This window comes from Anolis sagrei, chromosome 2 (genome assembly GCF_037176765.1).
Source record: "Anolis sagrei isolate rAnoSag1 chromosome 2, rAnoSag1.mat, whole genome shotgun sequence".
In the NCBI taxonomy this organism is placed as follows: Eukaryota; Metazoa; Chordata; class Lepidosauria; order Squamata; family Dactyloidae; genus Anolis; species Anolis sagrei.
The window spans coordinates 95,041,462-95,061,579 of NC_090022.1; the positions used below are offsets into that span (position 1 = coordinate 95,041,462).

General features: G+C 40.1%; 1 protein-coding gene across 2 annotated transcripts in view; it reads right to left on the reverse strand.

Moving 5' to 3' along the window:
* Nucleotides 1-2,636: 2,636 nt before the first annotated feature.
* The window catches only part of SHROOM1 (shroom family member 1), a 93,054-nt gene continuing 75,572 nt past the window's right edge, over nucleotides 2,637-20,118 (reverse strand). For both annotated transcript variants that reach the window (XM_060765210.2, XM_060765209.2), the window contains 5 exons: nucleotides 15,206-15,892; nucleotides 9,906-10,481; nucleotides 8,014-8,104; nucleotides 6,020-6,292; nucleotides 2,637-3,656 (listed from right to left, as the gene is read on the reverse strand). In XM_060765210.2, the coding sequence (XP_060621193.2) occupies nucleotides 3,402-3,656; nucleotides 6,020-6,292; nucleotides 8,014-8,104; nucleotides 9,906-10,481; nucleotides 15,206-15,892 (1,882 nt within the window). In that variant the 3' untranslated portion in view covers nucleotides 2,637-3,401. The remainder of the gene's footprint in view (nucleotides 3,657-6,019; nucleotides 6,293-8,013; nucleotides 8,105-9,905; nucleotides 10,482-15,205; nucleotides 15,893-20,118) is intronic.

The following is a 20,118-nucleotide window of genomic DNA, read 5'->3' on the forward strand; positions in this document are numbered from 1 at the left end:
AAAGGAGAATGTGGCAAAACAATCATGCACCATATGGCAGGATAGAATAATATTTCTGTGGGAATACATACTGCAATGAAGTCAGGATTTCATTTTAAGGCACTATTCATCTGAAGTACATAAAATGCCATATGTATTTATTTACATCATCGGCATTTTATATATTCCGACTGAAGACTGTGTGTAGAGTCTTTCTGGTATCAGAGATTACAAATACTATAAAATGCCATATCTTGCTTGATATTGGTAGCTAAGCAGTCTCGGCCTTGGTTAGTGCTTGGATGGGATCTCTCCAATGAATACTGAGTACTAGCTATATTTTGCAGCAAGGAACTGGCAAAACCACCTCTGAGTATTCCTTCCCTGAGAAAACTCTATGAAATGGTAGTCATAAGACATCAGGTTGAAAAGCACATATGTAGGTTGCAATATTAGCCTTCTGAGCAGTAAAAGCTTTCAAAATATAGTACTAGCCACTTAGCAAGAACATTTTTAACTATTGTGCAAAGGCACATAGATAATGATTTTTTAAAAAAATCCTTGTTTAAGAGGCTAATACTACATTTTGCAAATGTTTACTGCTAGATAAGCTAACAGCACAATCCAGTGCATATTTACTCAAGACTAAGCATGTTTACTCCAACCAAAGTGTGTGCAAAATCAAAATTTCAGCAGGCCAGAACAAAGGCCAGCTCCAGGAGAGGGCACAATAGGCCAGGACCCAGGTTTAAGGGCTCACTGTGCTAAGAATTGCCCATTTCAGCAGAATTTCCAAGAAGAATTGATTCTGCCTCTGAGAGAATTGTGTTTGCACATTCGTCCATTTCCAGGTGAAAGGAGACCGCTGAAAGTTCTGTTTCTGAGAGCCTCTAAAACCTTAGGTCACATGTGGGCAATGAAGATGGAGAGCCATGGGGACCCTGGAAGGCAACCCCACCTCCACATTCCCCTAACCCTTTTGCCTCTAAATGCCCTCAAGCCCCTTTAAGGTGACACAAAGGTTATTTTGCCATGTTTTTGCCCCCCAGGTCATTCTAACCACAGAAGAGGCCTTTTTAACAATGAAAAATGACCAAAAGTTCCTCTTTTAAAAATAGGTTTCTAGTGACTCTAAAATAGGCAAGCTACACGTTCCCTAAATATGATGGCTTGGCTTAATATAAGGCAGCTTCATATGCTTGTTGTCAGGACTAAATACCCTAAAGGCAACAGATCCTGTCTGATCTTGGAGATCAGTGGATTCATTTTCGACTGTGATGAAATAATAATAATTATCTTCTTCATCACACTAGAGAATGAATCCACTTTCTGCTTCCTGCAGAATTCTGAGGTTTGTAGTTTAGGAAGGCTGTTAAAAGGCTCCTCCCTAAACTACAAACCCCAGAATTCTACAGGAGGTAGCAACCAGATTTAAACTGGATTCATTCTCTAGTGTGATGCGGTCCATTAGTCGAGGTAACCCTGGTTAGGAATGGATGGGAGACTGGCAACAAATTGCAAGCCCTATAGGCTATTTTCCAGAGGAAGGAATTTGCAAAACCACATCTGAGTATTCCTTGTCTAAGAATATCCTCTGAAATGCATGAGGTCAAGAAACAACTTGGTGGTATGTTTGTTAAGAATGGGATGTAAATTTCAGAAATGAAAGATAATATTAAACATTATGTTGTCAAATGATCTGTCCTTTAAAAACATCAAATCCTTTCTTCATAGTATATAAGAAAAATACAGAAATAAAAAGATTTCCCACCCAAATAATAATAATAATAATAATCATCATCATCATCATCATCATCTGCCTGTGACAAAGAACTGGTGGGATCACAAGGCTGAAAAAGTGACAGAAAATGAACACATCAAACTACTTTGGGACTTCCGAATTCAGACTGACAGAGTTTTGGAGCACAATACTCCTGATGACACGATCATGGGGAAAAAAACAAGTATGGATCATCGATGTTGCAATTCCAATCAACAGCAGGATTGAAGAGAAACAACTGAAAAAGCTGACAGGATACAAAAATTTAAAGATCGAACAGCAAAGACTATGGTACAAACCAGTAAAGGTGGTCCCAGTGATGACTGGCACACTGAGTGCAGTGCCTAATGACCTTGGCGTGCACTTAAACACAAAATTACCATCTGTCAGCTGCAAAAGGCCACCCTACTTGGATCTGCATGTATTATTCGCTGATACATCACACAGTCCTAGGCACTTGGGAAGTGTCTAACACGTGATCCAATACAAAAGTCAGCATAGTGATCTTGCTTGCTGTGTACTAATCTTTTTGTGTTTCTAAGAATAATTATAACAACAACAACAATTACTATGGTTTGATATTCTGCTTTATCTTACCCAAAGGAGACTCAAAGTGGTTTAACATAAATTCTTCCACTTTGTAGTCAGAGTACATTACTTTTTTCACTGAAAGAGTCAGAGGCATATTTTTAAAAGCAAAAACTAAAACAGTAATATAAGACAATACATTTTTTTAGAGACAAGCCAGATAACTTTTAAGCCCCCAGAGGTACCTTGTGAGCTGTATGCATGCTATGCTCTAAAATAAATCACCTGGGCATGTGGGTAGTTTTGAGCGGGGTTTTATGGCTGTTCCACAAAAGCACAAAAGGCTGTCTTTTATTAGTGGGTCAAACTAGACATTAAGGAGAATGCATTAATCTGTTTTCCATCTCATAATGGAATTTCCCTGCCATATAGGCCTCAGCAATCAGACTTTCAAACAAAGATGATGTTTGATGTCCACTAATCAATCAGTTAAGAAAGCATATGTAAGATATGCATGTATGTAGTTGAAGAAAACAACATGAAGTGACAAACAGACTCTTTTCGCCACTTGGAGTAGCACCTCTTCTAAAACATCATGTTAAATGTATACAGTAATTCAGTTTTATAAAGACAGTTTTTGTAATTAAACTGGAAAGGGGGCTTACTAAATGGCCTGCATTAGCATGGAAAGAGCCAGTGTTCTTGTATCTAATCCACATTCAAATATTATCTTCTCTCTCCTATGTCAATAAAGAAGAAGCATCTTTATGTTACTGTTGTTCCAGTTATTTTTATTGGGATAATGTCAATTTGGAAACTGAACAGACTGGCAGTCAGCAGGGAAGAAAAACAAAACATCCACTCATTATCAAAAGACATCACACATTGCACAGTCATCTCAAGACAAAACTAGCTACCTACAGGGAAGGTTTTGTCATTTTTCTTCTCCCAAGAAGGTGTGCCTAGGCCAAGTAAGCCCCTGTCAGCCATGGGAAAAGTGGTGCCCCTGGGAAGTCATGATATGATGCCTTGCCCATTTCTGAGTCTGTGAATGCAGACAGATTTCTAGCAGAGTTGCTTCAGGTAGGAATGCAAGCAACCTATAAACGAGGGTTTACGGAAGGATACTTTTCTCCAGTCTCTCCAGCTGCTCTTCTACAAACATAATCTGCTCCTCAAGGTCCTTTTGTTCAATTAACAAAGATGTCTTTTCCTGTACAAAGTGCCTGTAGTCCTGAAGCTGGCCCTCTGGCATGTACTTGGAAAGGATACCTGACACCACCCTTTCTCGGCGATCCAAGTTCTCCTTTAGGTCCTTAGCATCCTCTCGCTGCCTGGACAGGAGCCTGTGCCGCTCGTTGAGAGAATGCTGCAGAGAAAAAGAAAAAGAGAGCTAAATCACTCAGACTTTTTTGTATATGCATCACAATCATTGGTTTGTAGTCTAAAAATGACCTTATCCAAGCTCTGCCATCAATCCCTGAAGGAACGGGCTCCAAATTGGCGCAAAGACTGGAGAAGTCCAAACCAAGGAAAGCATTATTTGCTTTTCCACAGATTGTTTGTTGTTATAATATGCCAGAGATTAATTCTGGTGTACCGTGGGTACTTGGTATCCACTGAGGTTTGGTTTTAGGACCTATTGTGGATATCAAAATCCATGGATGCGCCTCTCCTGAAGATCTCAGGGCCCAGGCAAGTTTGTACAAGAGGATGCAGTTGGCGCACAAGTTTTAATTGTGCAAACGTCCTCTTGGCCACTGTCAAAACCTGGGCCTCCAGGTTCAGTGCTGAGTCCAGGAGGACCCACAAATTGCGGACCTGTGTCTTCAGGGAGAGTGTAACCCCATCCAGCACAGGCTGGATCCCTATTCCCTGGTCTGCCTTCCGACTGAACAGGAGCACCTCTGTCTTGTCTGGATTAAGTTTGAATTTGTTTGCCCTCATCCAGTCCATTGCTGATGACAAATGTTGGTTTAGGGTTAGGACAGCTTCACTGGCTTTAGGTGAGAAGGAGTAGTAGAGCTGGGCATGCTCTGCATACAGTTGGCACCAAATTCCAAATTTCTGGGACTTCTACTATGCAGTTTCATGTATATGTTAAACAGCATGGGGAAAGAATGGAACCCTGACAAACCCCACAGGACAAAGGCCAGGGGTTTGAACAGGAGTCCCCCAGCCTCACCTTCTGGGTACAGACCTCCAGGAAGGACTGGAGCCACTGTAAAACAGTGCCTCCCATTCCCATCCCAGCGAGACGACCTAGAAGTATACCATGGTCGATGATATCGAAAGCCACTGAGAGATCCAGGAGAACTAACAGGAACACACTCCCATTGTCTAGCTCTCTGTGTAGGACTGTTACATAGCTAAGCCTGAAACCAGATTGAAATCGCTTCAGCTTGAGGTGGGGGGCACGCTAAGGCCAAAGTAGGAAAGGTATGAACTAGTCCTTTCACTTTGTTTTTGTTTTTCTTCCACACAATTTTTCTGCTAACTTCATTGTGAAGACTGGAACAGGGCTGCTTAAGCTTTACCCCTCTGGCTATTTTTCTGTTCAGAAAATGTTGTCCAGCTGCTTTCCCACTCATCTTAACATATAAAGATAAGGAAAGTTGAGATGGGCAGGGCAGGCTCAGACATGCAGCGAGGTGAAACTAAGTGAGGACTAGTAGGCTGGAGACCTAGGGAGCCTTGCTGGGCACTCTTCCCTAGGTCAAAAAAGTGACCAAGTGCCCCAAATACCTAGCTTTAAGGACTGTGGTGGTGTACAGCATGCCCTTGAACACTCTCATACTTAGGACTTTGTTCGAGAAAATGTATTTGCACCCAAATATTCATGGTTTCCCTGTGAAGGAAATGTGTTTTACACAAACAGTTTTCCTTTTTCTAGTTTTTCTGTATGTGTTTTCTGGACAAAAACAAGTTATTTGTGTGAAAATTGTTCGATTTTGAACAAAATAAACAGGTTCTTCCCAAACACATTTTCAATATAGGGAAATTAATGTTCCACAACAATGTCTTGAACTGTGAAGAATGTTACAGTTAGTCTGCTTTTCCTCAAGGGAGTGTTTCAAGGGTTGAGACACAAAGGTCAATGTATATTATTTTACCTGTGATGGTACAGTATTGCACATAGAAGGCCAGAATTGATACGAGTCTGTTAAATACTTTTCATTCTATGCAAGATGAGGATATGGACAGGATCCTTGAAGATGTGAGATATGCTAGACTCTTACCTTTCTGGTTTATTAAATAGGCCAGGGGGAGACTTATAGGCCAGTCCCCAACCTCCCTTTCTTGGGCAAAAAGTATGTGGTGGCTTCCCAGCTTGAAGGGTTCCTCAATGAGATGGGTTATCTTGATCCATTTCAGTCTAGCCCAGTGGTTCTCAACCTGTGGGTCCCCAGGTGTTTTGGTCTACAACTCCCAGAAATCCCAACCAGTTTACCAGCTGTTATGATTTCTGGGAGTTGAGGGCCAAAACATCTGGGGACTCACAGGTTGACTGGGCTAGTCTCAGGTCTGATAATGGGACCTTTGGTGGATGACTTACACAGAGCACAGAAGTAAATGTATTATGTCCTGGGCCACAAATGGAAACAACAGAAATCTAAATCTTAAAGTTTAAAGATTCCATATCTTCAAAGATATGGAAAAGTTAGACTGCAAACTTCTCTTTAAAGAGCCAAGACTAAAGAGTATTCCCTGCACTCCTCTCCAGGGACTCACCTTCTCCTCAGCATCAGTATTTTCATCCATTTTCCCCATAGCATTCTGGACCCGAGCAAGGCGGCTGGAGAGGCACAGCAGCAGGTTTACCACCTTCTCCAGGTCACCAATGAACATCAGATAGCGCTCGTACTCATTGGGCTTACAGAGGCCTCGGACCACCACCTCCAGCTCTTTGCCACGGGCAGCATGCTCTTTAACTTGGTTTTGGAGGAGCTCTCTCTTATCCCACAGAGCTTGCAGTTTCAGCTGGATATTAGAAATAAGTTCTCTCTGCAAGAAAAGAAAACATTGCAAAAGAAAGTCAACTCTGCTGAACAAGTATTAATAGGGCAGACCTGGGAAAAGGAGTGAATAGCATGAACAAACTCTGAGAATAACAAAAGTAAGAGAGCTGTCCACTATCTAGCATCATGCAATTGCTCGATGTTGTGCTTTTTGACACAAAATAATAATAATAAAATAATAATAATAAACTTTATTTATACCTCGCCACCATCACCCCCAACAGGGACTCGGGGCGGCTTACATGAGGCCAAGCCCAGACAACAGATTACAGCAAAATAAAACCAAAACACAAGCAACAAACAACAACATCATAATCATATAAAAACATGTGAATACATTATGCAATAAAGAGTTACAATAAACACAATCACAGTGACAACGGGTGGGCTGCATGTGCAAGTTAAAATGTTTTTAAAAGGTTAAAAACTAAGGGTGAGATAAAGGAGGAGCAGGTTATTTACAAAGGAGAGCTCATAAAAACGGGGTTGTGAAACCAAACCTTTCCACAAGGGGTGGGGTGGGGGGAACGTGTACTCCAGTGACAGAAACATTGAGGGGAGCAATAGTGTGAGGTCAATCTCCCTCCCAAATATTTATTCAACCCTGTATTCATACATGCCATACTATCTGGCAGAAATGTCATGAATTGAAACAATACTTATTATTTATTTATTTACAGTATTTATATTCCACCCTTCTCACCCCGAAGAGGACTTAGGGTGAATCACAGAACACATACATGGCAAACACTAAATCCTGATTATAGAATGACAAGACAGTCAACAGATAGAGGTATTTATATAGGCTCTTCGCCATCTTTCAGCATCTTTGGAGACTGTGCTCAGTTCTGGCCGGGGGGGGGGGGGGGGGGGAGGGGTGATGTCACTCCATCTCCTTCCTGAAGAGCTTTCTTTGTTCATAAACTTTCCTCCTTTTTCTGATTCAAGCACCATGCCTATAATACCTCCCCTCTTAATGCACTTCCTATTCATCTAATCACATTGCTGTTTTTGATCTGTTAGGTGGGCAGAGAGCTGGGCTGAAGGTCAGGAGCTCACCCTGACCTGGCTTTGAATTGCCAACCTTTGGGCTGGCAAGATTTACTGCAGCTGCAGCTGGTGATTAACCTGCTGTATTAAAGCCAGCCCTTGCATATTGAAACTTGCATATTGAACCTTCCAAGAAATCATTACATTTCTGCAGGGGAAGTCAAAACTGTCCCATCTCTACTCTGGAAAGAAAGGTTCTGTTTTGCAAAGAAGAAAAAAGAGCCATTTTGCAGGAATACTGGAAAAAGAATTTCCCGTCAAATTGTAAGCTCTGGCACATATTAGATAAGACTTGGCAAGCTGAATGTGTTGTTGTTTGACTTTGTAATGTGAAATAGAAATGCAGCTGAAAAAAGCCCAAAAAATAGAATACGTATTTTAAGGGAAATAATATGCTTCACAGAGACAATGTGATGTAGTGATTGGACTGCTGTACCACTGGGAGACCTCAGATAAGGCATATCATCTCAACTTCAGAGAAAGGCAATAGCTGATCCCTTCTGGATTGATCTTCCCAAGAAAACTCTTAAACAAAGTAACCATAAGTCATGGCTGATTTGAAGGAATGTACCAACAGCTAATGATAAATCCCTTTTACCACTTGAGGGAGCACTTCTTTAAAATGTGAGTTCAGTGTTTTGAACCTCATTTACCTACTTTCTTGGTTGTGATGTCCTCTGGGTCATCAAGGCTCTTTCTGTTTTCACTTCCGTGAGATCCATCTTTTGCACAATCACAGTTTCTTTGGCTGTTAAAACAGAGAACAATCAATTGTTTAGTACTCATTAATTATCTGATAAATACAGTTTGACCCATGTATCTGTAGAACCGGATTCGTGATTTCATTCATCCACTTCTCACAAGATCTGGCATTTCCAAGTTGTCCAGTATAATTTGATTATATTCTTGGGCTAGAAATAATTGACTTCAGTAGGGTTTGCTATTATAACTTTGTGTATCCACACGAAGTCTGGGAATGATAGGGGGGCCCACATCACAATTCAGTTAAAAGGAAGTATTCTGCATGTTTCAAAATTTTATCTTTTCTTCCAGTACCCCACTCTCCCAAGCTCTCCATATGCTGTTGCAATAACTTTTGGTATGGTATATATAACATTTGATTCAATTAACTTTCATATATATGTCAAAGAAGATTGGAAGAGGAATGCTAAGGCATGCTGTCGTTCAATTTCCATTAATCAACCTTCCATCACCAGCCCCTTCTGAAACTGTCCATCCAAAAGGACAGAAATCACCATAAAAGAACCACCTCAGATGTCCCAGAAAGATAACATAGTCATTGGTAAGATATCACAAAAATCCCACAAACCTTTGGTGCTGATTACCCAAACTAGGCAGTGGCATGGGTCTGTTGTTGTGTGCCTTCAAAGCATTTCCCAATTATAGTGACCCTAATGTGACCTTATCAAGAGGTTTCATTAGCAAGGTTTATCAGATAGAGTCTGATATTGCTTTCCTCTGAGGCTGAGAGAGTATGATCATCCAGCAGGTTTCCATGGTTGAGCAGGGATGTAATGCTTGGCCTCCAGAGCATCGTCCAAATGCTCAGAGTTCTAAGTCACACGGGTCTCAATAAGAAAATATGGCAACTGAAGTCCAAAACATCCAAAATGCCAAATGTTCCCCAAATGTTCGAAAGAAAGTCACAGCACAATTCTCTGTTAATGACTTTAATGTATAGTTATATGTTAGTGTTTAGTTATTATTATTTCTCTTTCACATGTATGTTGACATTGGTTTTTTTGCCACTGATATGTTGTAAACGGCCTTGAGTCCCCCCGCCCCCCCCAAAAAAAACCCCAGGGGTGAGAAAAACAGTATATAAATATAGTAAATAAATAAATAATGATTTTGTTTTGTTTCAGAGGAGCTTGTGCTGGAAAATCCACTTGGAAGAAAGCCACCTTATGCAAGATCATTCTCTTTATTTATCCAACCAAATATTATTCATTTTGCCCAAACATTGCTCTCTAGATTCCCACCTCCTCCTCCCACAAAAAGATCTTCTATATCATGTGCTATTTCATGTCTTTAACTGGAGATTGCTTGATCTTATGCACATCAAACATGCATTTTATCACTGAGATCCAAAGTAGATACTATGTTTGGCTTATATTTGAAAGCAGAGCTCCTTCAAGTGGCAAAAGATATCGGTTTGTCCTAACACATACTTTTGTTTAGCTATGCTATTTTGCAAATATGTGTTCGTTGTTTTGTGATTGGTTCCTGGAACATGAAGCAACAGTAAATATGCACTTCCCATAACATCTCACTTTGCTTTCAGCTTTAGTTCCTTTCTCAAAAAGGTTTGTCCCACATAATTTGAGTAATGCTGTGTAAGTCTAACTGAGATCTTTGTGTCTATCTCCTTTAATGTTTATATATGTTACACTACTGACATGAATCCAATCTAATATTTCTTATGGACAAAAACTTCATAAATATACAATAGTTAATATCAACTGGGAAATCAACTTCCCCAAACACACCCAAGGAGGCTCCTTGAGGTTTGTGTCTCTCAGACTTACTTGTTTTCTTGGACAATCTGAATTTCCACTTTCCATCTGCAGGATCTGTCTGGCACTGAAATGTTCACCGGGAAAAGGCCTTCCATGAGATCTAACACAGTTTTCCTATTGGGATGGGGCATGAGGATATCAACCAGTGTCTTGTCTTTGGCAATAATCGCAATAGCAAGATCTTCACACCTCTGGTCCTCTGAGGTTTTTGTCTCAGCCACAAAGAAACCTGTTTTTTGTACTGGAACACTGCTCTCACATTCATTTTGCAGGGCTTTTGAACTTGCTAATGCACACTTAGTATTTTCATGTCCTTGGTTGTCTAACAGAGCTGTACAATAGTATGTCCTGTTTTCCAAGGGATCAGTTGTGTCATTCGCTTCTACGTTCTGCCACTGAGGTGCATCGGACACATGGGATTTTTCACTGATGTCTCGCTTCAACTGAGAATTTGTGTTGCTCTTTTCTTTAAGGAAGAAAGCTGGGGATTCAGGAGCCATTTCTGAGCAATATGAATTCCTTGCTAAATTCTCATCACCTCCATTTTCTCCATAATTAGATCCTTCTTTCTCAGAGAGAGAGAAGCTAGAAGAAAGAATTGTATAATTACTCAGAGAGTTATGTAACACAGAGCTGCCACTTTAAAAAATTATTCTGCTCCTGTGACTTGATATATGAAAATCTTAGAAATGGAGATTCCTGGCATGAAGAAGAGACAGAGAATAAGAAGTAGCTTTAAAGGTTTTCTATATCTATCATACCTTCAGCCCTAATGTTCACATTTACAGCATCGCGTTTCACTGATCAAATTCATGCCAAAGATTTTTCCACACAACTTGGCAGTTTTTGTTTTTGAGTAGCCTAGGATTTACTGAATTAACTACAAAACATTACAGCACAGTTCTATTCATGACCACTCCTGAGTAACTTCCACAGATGTCAAAAGAACTTACTCTAAAATATACTTGTATACTTGTATACTGCCGTTTCTCAGCCTAGCCGGCGAGAAATGAGACAGGGATGGAGAAAATGCAGTCCATATGTTTAATTAGCTCCCTGAATCCCTCTATTGTGGCCCCAAAGACCCTTTGCCTATCCTTGAAAACCCCCAGTGTTGAAAATATCAACCTTTTACAAGCCTCCTATACTAGTTATTTGTTATGTATATAATTCAGATTGCTTACTATATTCTATATGTGTGTATTGGTATGCAGCTTTCCCTTAACTCTATGTTGTTTGAGGTTGTGGGTGGGACTGCAGACCATGCGATCAGATTTGGGACTATTCAGACTGAGACTCCATTTTTAGATGTTGGTGTTGTGTTGTGTATTGTATAGTCAGTGTTCATTATGCATTAGTCATAAGACAGAGAAAAGACAGCAACAGAATTCCTTAGAGAACTTACTGTTTAAACTTTCAATTGATAAGCATTGTACCTGTATGCTGAATACATGACGTTTCTAAGTAAACCAACTATGTTATTTTTTTTAACAAAGACTGCTTATTTTTGTCTCTTGAGAGCATGATTTAAAACCAAATATATTTTATGGGAGAGTAGATGTTTTTGGGCAACTGAAATAACACTTCTGAAGACCTGCTATATATTTTGTGCATTGGCACAGTAGAGTCTCGCTTATCCAACCTTTGCTCATCCAATGTTCTGTATTATCCAACGCAGTCTGCCTCCCGCCGGGATCCACAATACATTGCAATGTTTTGGTGCTAAATTCATAAATACAGTAATTACTACATAACGTTACTGTGTATTGAACTGCTTTTTCTGTCAATTTGTTGTAAAACATGATGTTTTGGTGCTTAATTTGTAAAATCATAACGTAATTTCACATTTAATAGGCTTTTCCTTAATCCCTCCTTATTATCCAGCATTTTCACTTATCCAACATTCTGCCGGACCGTTTATCTTGGATAAGTGAGACTCTACTATATAATCTTTGTTCCTAACAGTTCAAAGAGATAACCAATTATATCAGTTTAACAACAGAGAAACCTAATTTGCCTTGAATGAATACTAGAGGATATATACCATTAAAGAGAAGATTCACTGAAATGAGTTTTTAGCTCTTCTCAGGAAGATCATACTTTACAAAAAGGTCATGATTTTCCAAATGGTAGTGAATACCTCCAAAAAGGTTATGTTTCTAAAAGGCTATGGAGATTCTGGTTTTCCAAAAGGTTATGATCTCAAAGGTCATCCCTTTTCCCAAAAACCAATGCCTAGTTTGATTTCTGAATGCCTTTCAGCCCACCAAACAAACAATATACTACCCACACGTCTGGCAGAGCCTTCCCAGGCTACCTCCCTTTCTCTCAGTCCCACACAAAAGGTGACAGGAATTAAAATGGCCTAAGAGGAAAAAAATCATCTTGAAATCTTCAAAACATTGCTTGAAAGGCACTTCAGATGAATTGCTGATGTAGCCCAGGGGTGTGAAAATGTCTGCCAAGCAATTGCCCATCTCTGCTGTAGATCATGCCTGAGGATATTTATGGAAACTTATTTCCATGTGTCTGTTGCCCAGATTTTGTGAGATTTGCTGGAGCCAATTAGAAGCAGCGTAAGGGCAACCTCAAGCAACATTCTGAAGCTCTGGGCCTCCCAGCCTGGTCCTCCTGAACAGAAAGGGGCTGCCTATTCACTTAAATTGGAACTATGTGTGATGGAATTATTTATTTTCCTCTAGTCAGCAGAGTTTACCACATCTGGAAAATGGTCCTAATTATCCTAAAAGCACCAGATCCCATCTGATCTTGGAACCTAAGCAGAGTTGGCCCTAGTTGGTACTTTGATAGGAGACTGACAAAGAATAACAGAAGCTGTAGGCTAGATTTTAGAGGAAGAACATGGCAAAACATGATCTCATTCATTTTTAAAGAATGCTCTATGCAATTCATGAGGACACCAAAAATGCAATAGATTATTTGCATACTGCCTGGTCACAGACAGACAAAAGAGGAGACCTGCTTCAAATGGGAAAACAGAGCATCATAAGATAATGGGGGAAAGGGCTGCTTCTTCTGCCGATACGATTTGCAGGCCCCGGATTGTCTAATTCATTCATGGTTACTGCATTAGAGCATTTAAAGTACTGAATGATATCTAGAGGAAATGACTGGACTTTCCACAGATATATAAACCCATTTTCCTCATTTCCAACAGACCCCACTATGTCTGAGGATGCCTGCCATAGATGCAGATGAAACATCGGGAGAGAATACTTCTAGAACATGGACATACAGCCTGAAAAACCTACAACAACCCAATGTCTGCAAATAATTTTCAGTGAAGTGTGCAGAACCCTATGGAAGGAGGAGGAGGAGGGGAGTAGCACATGCTCAGTGACTGTGGCAATGACTTGAAAGACATTTCAGCAAGCGAACACTCCTCCAAAGCTGTAGGTGTTCCACTGAGAACAGTTAAGCCACCTAAATGTGAATGTGTAGGAAAAATGTGTTGTAAGAGAGGCTTAACAAAAGGTGTTCAGACTGCTGAGATGCAATCATTGCTCTTTAATCTAATGCTTTAACCTTTAAACTGTGAGACAGCAAACCTCAGTAGCAGCTTGCTTTTCTTTCTTCTCCTTCCCTAAAGTAATTACAGGTACAAACCTATTTTTGTTGTCTTCTCACACCTCAGGTCCCCACCTCCTCCCTCCTGCTGCAGGCTGAGATCAAGGAAAGAGAAGGGATTGGACAGAGTTAGCACTGCGCTAGTAATAGTCAGCTACACCATCCTGACCGACTGACAAAGCCCATCCCTTAGAGGGCACTTATGCTCAATGTAGGGCCCCCTGGTTAAACCGCTGAGCTGCTGAACTGGCTGACTGAAAAGTTGGTGGTTCACATCCAGGGAGCAGGTTGAGCTCCCGCTGTTATCCCCAGCTTCTGCCAACCTAGCAGTTCGAAAACATGCAAATGTGAGTAGATCAAAATGTATTGCTTCTGTGGGAAGGTAACAGTGCTCCACACAGTCATGAGGCCACATGACCTTGGTGGTGTCTACGGACAACAGTGGCTCTTCAGCCTAGAAAGGAAGATGAACACCACCCCACAGAGTCGGACACAACTGGACTTAATATCAGGGGAAACCTTTACCTTTATCTTATGCTCAATGTGTATTTTAGATCCATAAAAAGAAACAACAGAGCTGGAGGGGAGAAAAAGGCCTGGCTACAATTGTGATAGGATCCTATTGCATTTGGTTCCACTCTCATAGCTGTATAACTATGTTTTATGCCTAATACCACTCTGTACTGCATCTGAAGAAGTAGGATTATGACTATGACATTTTACGTTAAAATAAAAGTAAATAACGGTTTGGCTTCCATTATTCATTTATTTGCTGCATTTGTTGACCGCCGTTCTCAGCCGTTCTCAGCCCTAGGGTGACTCATAGGATCAGGATCTGCATTTCATTTATCCACAATATGTCCTTTCTAGATATTTTCTCCAACTCAACTCTATAGTATTCTCGGGTCAGAAGTCTCTTATTTCTACAGGGTTTGCTTTATCTGCATTTTTGTTTATTGCTTTGAAGTCCTGCCACAGATTTGGGGTGTGTGTGTGTGGGGGGGGGGGGGGGGTTGTACCTGGACTTAAAGGTGTTTTCACATTCCTATTTTTTTTAATTTATTTACTTTTAGCCTGCTTTCTCCCATAGATGGGACTCAAAGCAGCAAACAAAACAGAAAAAAGACAACTACATAATGCTAAAGAAACCATCATCCCACCCACCCAACATATAACCAATAAATCAGACATTGCATAAAACACAAGTTACATCAATATACATAAACATAAAAAATAATCACATATATCATTAACATTAAAAGCCCAGCACCTCAAGTCACTGAGGTTGTCCTAATGGTTAAAACATTAGACATTAAACTAAGTGACTCAGAGCTCCAGATCTTTGGCCATATGAGTCTTGTCTGGTCTAGATAGCTGCTAGTTGTCAGGGAAGTTTTCACCTGGGAGCTGAAGGCCAGTAATGAGGGGGTTGAACGTATCTCTTTGGGGAGGAAGTTCCAGAGCCACCACTGAAAAGCCCCCCTCTCTCATTCCCACCAACTATACTTGTGATGGTGGTGGGGCCAAGAGGAGGGCCTCTCCTGATGATCTCAAGACTCACATGGGCTGATATTTTACATTTCCTTCCTCCATTTTATGTTGCAAGATAATAACATGGCTACTCTTTTAGATCCATGACATATCTGAATTTAAATCCTAAAACATGTGCACAGACCACAGGAAAAAAAAACATTGTCTAAAAATAAGTATAAAATATTTACCTGACATTCTGCTCTTCCTTAATTTGATTTCCTTCTGTGGAGCTCTGCAGAGCAAAACCTGTAGAAACTGGTTCTGGTTCCATCCTGTCTCCTGTGAAACGCTGGCTTTGTCCATGGAGCGAGGAAAGGTCTGAGGCTGTTTCTGAGCCACTGGCAAAAGGATTCTTAAAACTGTCATTGTCTGCGTCACCTGGAGAAGAGATGGGTGAAGGACAGTCTTCTGCCACAGGTATGCTTGAGAATGGGAAGCTGCTGCCCATAGGAAGCAGGGGTTTGTGGCCTATGGGTGGATTCCCTGGGCTTATAAAAGTTCTAGGGAATTTGTTATTTTTTGTGCTGTGAGGTGTTTCAAGTGCACAAAAAACTGGGTTTAATTCCTTCAGAGACGTAGCATCTTCAGTAGATGATTGTCTGGGCAGATATCTTGGTGCAGACTCACAATTCTGCAGAATATGTTGATGGTTGGTTCCCTGGTTGCTCTGGCGAGCCTCCATCCCAGAGGAAAGAAGCCAGTCCTTCAGGTGGTGAAGCTGGTCTGTACTTTGGCTTAGTGGAGAAAGTCTGACCCTTTCAGGACTTCCGGTTTCTTCCATAGACTTCTCTCTTCTTCCCGGAACATGACTTCCTTGCTTTGTAATCCCCAAAATATCATGTTGGTCAACATCCAAGGCCTCCTTCAACAGGGGACTAAAGGTGATTTCAAATGACATTTCATCTTTTTAAAAATAGTCAACAATCTTATTGCATTCCTTATTCATCTAATCATCCTATTTTTTTAAAAAAATTGTTAGCACCACACAATACTAGGGTTTTAGAACGGGATTTGATCTTAGGGTGAATACGGAGTTGTTAGTAGTACAATCCCTATAACTTCATCAAATAGTAATGGTGCACCAGCTACAGGCTTCCTGAGCAGAAGAGAGCCTAGCCACACTGGTCCATCCACTTGTTTGATTACTGTAACACATTCTATGCGGGGCTACACCTGAAGAAGACTCAGAAGCTGTAGCGATTGCAAAATGAAACCGATTGACTACTGACCAGAATATCGTATAGATAGCACATAATGAATGTGTTTAAGATATTACACTGGCTGCTAAAACATTTCTGTTCTGAATTCAAGGTGCTTGTGACGACACTTAAACCTCTGAACAGCTTTGGACCTCAAGGGAATGCTTCTTTCCATATGTGCCTGTCTAAGGACTACGATCAGGGGGGAGCCTCCTTTGAGCCCCATCAGGGAGGTTAATGCTTTCCTTTAGGAAGTGGGAGAGGGCCTTCTCAGCCATGGCAATCCAGTTGTAAAAGCCCAGTTTGGGCCCACATTCATGTCATTCAGGTGCCAGGTTAAAAATTCGGGCATCATGTGTACAATTTTAAAAACTGGTAGTTTTAACATCTGTTTTGACTCATTATATTGTTTAATATAGGGCCCCCTGGTGGCGCAGCGGGTTAAACCACTGATCTGCTGAATTTGCTGACTGAAAGGTTGGTGGTTCAAATCTGGGAAGCGGAGTGAGCTCCCGCTATTAGCCCCAGCTTCTGCTAACCTAACAGTTTGAAAATATGCAAGTATGAGTAGATCAATAGGTACCACTTCTGGGGGAAGGTAATAGCACTCCACGCAGTCATGCTGGCCACATGACCTTGGAGATGTCTATGGACAATGGTGGCGCTTTGGCTTAGAAATGAAGATGAGCACCACTCCCCAGAGTCAGACACGACTAGACCTAATGTCAGGGGAAACCTTTGCCTTTATCTTTTATTGTTTAATATATTTCAGCCTATTGAAATTACCTTTATGTTTTAAACTTGCTTTTATGCTATTTGTAAGCATAAAAGCATACAGAGTGTGGTATAAATGTTTTAACAATTGAATAAAAATAAATGTTGAGTAGCGTCAATGCCACTGAATAGTGGATCTACTCAAGAGTTTGGTCTAAACTTTAACTGATCTATCCAAAGTTATGAAATTTATTCTGGTCCAGATTTTAGCACCTTGTGGAGCTCTTTGAAGTCTAAATTAAAACCCAGAGCATTATTTCGTACTCCTTTGGCACTGTATATTCCAGATGCCACTGGGATATACAGTGCCAAAGGCTTACCCAGGCTTATAGGAGGAGACCAGAAAAACAGAACAGAAATGAGGATTGTTTAACCCTGGGGTTCAGGAATCTTTTGCAACCCACATGTTTAGGACTGATAAGAGTTGTAGACTAAAAATGCATAGATACCCAAGGGTCTTCCAACCTTGCTTTAACTATAGTCTTGCCATTCACAATAAGGATACTTCTTCCAGCTAGAGAGGTGAGGTTGGAGCCTATCTCTTTTACCTCTTGAGAAGAAAAGGTGCTTGGAGAAGGCTGCTATTGAATGGGATCACAACAAGCAAGGAAAAGGCACACAACCATCTCTGCTGTACTTGAAACAGCTCCTTTGTCCCATAAATGAAAGCTAATAATAGTAGTAGTATCAGTCATAATAAATATGTATCTAAGGTGTACTGCTAAGCCATGGCTGAAGAGCAGTTAAGGCACTTAAGCGGATTTGGGGATTTCTTTAGCACTCTCAACCAACATAAAGCTTATTTATTGTTCTCTCAGCAGCAGATAGAATAGGTATAGAGACTTTTGAGCAGATTTGCCTTTTCCTGCTGTTCTGTCATCTTAATCTCTACATTTATCTTAATATGTTTTTAATTGTCTGCCACTGTCAGAACGCTTTAGCTGTTCATACATAATAATAATACTATTATTAACACATTATCATTTAACAAATGTATTGTTATTCTGAGTTTTTTATTATGTCTTTTCTTGCTGTTAGCAGCCTTAGGCAGTGCATAGAGCAAGACAGTATTGTGCTATAATTTTACAAAAACATATGTGGAAAAATGGAAATGAATCACAATATCAGTGTATGTTGGAAATGGCAACCTTCTTCAAACCTCCACTAGTAATTTGCTTGTATTCAGAATGCTTACTGTATCGTATATGTGTGTGTTGGTATGCAGTTTTTTCTTAACTCTATGTCTTGGATAGTAACTGCAGACCATGTGATCAGGTCTGGGACTGTTCAAATCTCAGACTCCGTTTTAGAAACAGTGTGCTTTTAAAAGTTGTAGAAACAGTATGCTTTATGGAAGCCAATAGAAACAGAATGCCTTAGGAAGACACAGACTCTATTGGACTCTCAGAATAGAGAGATGCTTTAGAGACAGTGGTTCTCAACCTGTGGGTCCCCAGATGTTTTGGTCTTCAACTCCCAGAAATCCTAACAGCTGGTAAACTGGCTGGGATTTCTGGGAGTTATTGGTCAAAACACCTGGGGACCCACAGGTTGAGAACCACTGCTTTAGACTATGGGCTGTTCAGATTACAAGAAAGATGCCCTATGTTATCTGCACAGAGAAACTACCTGAAAACATACAGGCCTTTGACCTTGTGTAGGCTCAATGGGCCCATATGAAGCTGATACTTGGCACCTGTGAATTGATTGCAGTTTTATCTACTGTTGTTTTAAATCTGTATTGTTTTGATTTTATGCTACATGTATTGACGGGGGTGGGGAGTTATATTCTTATGTGACTTGTTTTATACTTTTGTACCATTTTTACCTGCTGCATGTTATATGTGCACCCTTGTAAGCCTCCCTGAGTCTCTTTGGGCAGATGGTGGCGGAGTATAAATCAAGTTTTATATAGAAGTTTTTATACTTCAAATCCTATCTGTAACTGGATTGATATGCAATATACCTGTATGCTGAACACATGAAGTTTGTGAGTAAACCAACTATGTTGTTTGAAAAAAAAAGACTACTTTATTTTTGGTCTCTTGAGAGCATGATTTAAACCAAGATGTTTTAAGGGAGAATAGTTGTTTTTTTGGGCAACTGAAATAATACTTCTGAAACCCTGCTATATATGTTTTGTTTTGTTTTTGTGCATTGGCATATTTTTGTCCATAACAGTTCAAAGAGATATCTAGGTATATCAGTTTAACAGCTGAGAAGCCTGATTGCTTTGCATGAATACTAGTGGATATTTACCACTAAGGAGGAGGTTGACTCAAGGGAGTTTTAAACTTGTCAGGAAGATCATACTTTATAAAAAGCGAGGATCTTTAACAAGGTCATCCCTTTCCAAAAGATTTCTGGTTTTCCCAAATGGTTATGAATATCTATTTTCCAAAAGGTTGTAGAGATTTCCATTTTCCAAAAGTGTGTGTGTGTGGTTGGTAGCATTTAAAACGATTACCTAGAAGAACTCAGATCTTTTAATACTGATTATCTGTTAATTATTCCAAAGCAATCACAGTTAGAAAGATAGACTCGCTGCTTTGAGTCCCGATCTGGGAGAAAAGCGGAATCGAAATAAATAAATAAATAAATAACAGTATGATGTTAACACATTTATACAAAACTTTCCATGGGATCACTTAGTTATCCTTCTCAAAGGTCTTTAAAAGATAAAAGCTGATATCCTTGGGTTCCAATCCCTTGGCTAATTAATTTTGGTAAACCAGGCTTGGCCTATGCGAAGAATAACAATAATGGCAAGGACATTTGATATTTGAATACACACATTAAGAGGAACTGATGTCTATACTAGCAGGTAGTAAAGCCACACTTTAAAGGACTATAAAATGGTCAACATTTTTAAAACAGGCACTTAATTCTACAGTGAATAGATCTGAAGCAACTTTATGACTGCTTGTAATGTGCTGGTGTTGTAATGTGCTGGACTGCAGCTGCTGCACAACATGTCATTTTGGAAAATAACCCGAGGGCATGAATATGGAGATAACAGATGAAGTTCAGTCTAGTCAGGTTATTATTAAATATAATAAAAGATCACCTATAAGCTATAAATATTTTCTAACCACCAGGAAAAGGATATCTCTATATTCTTCCAGTTC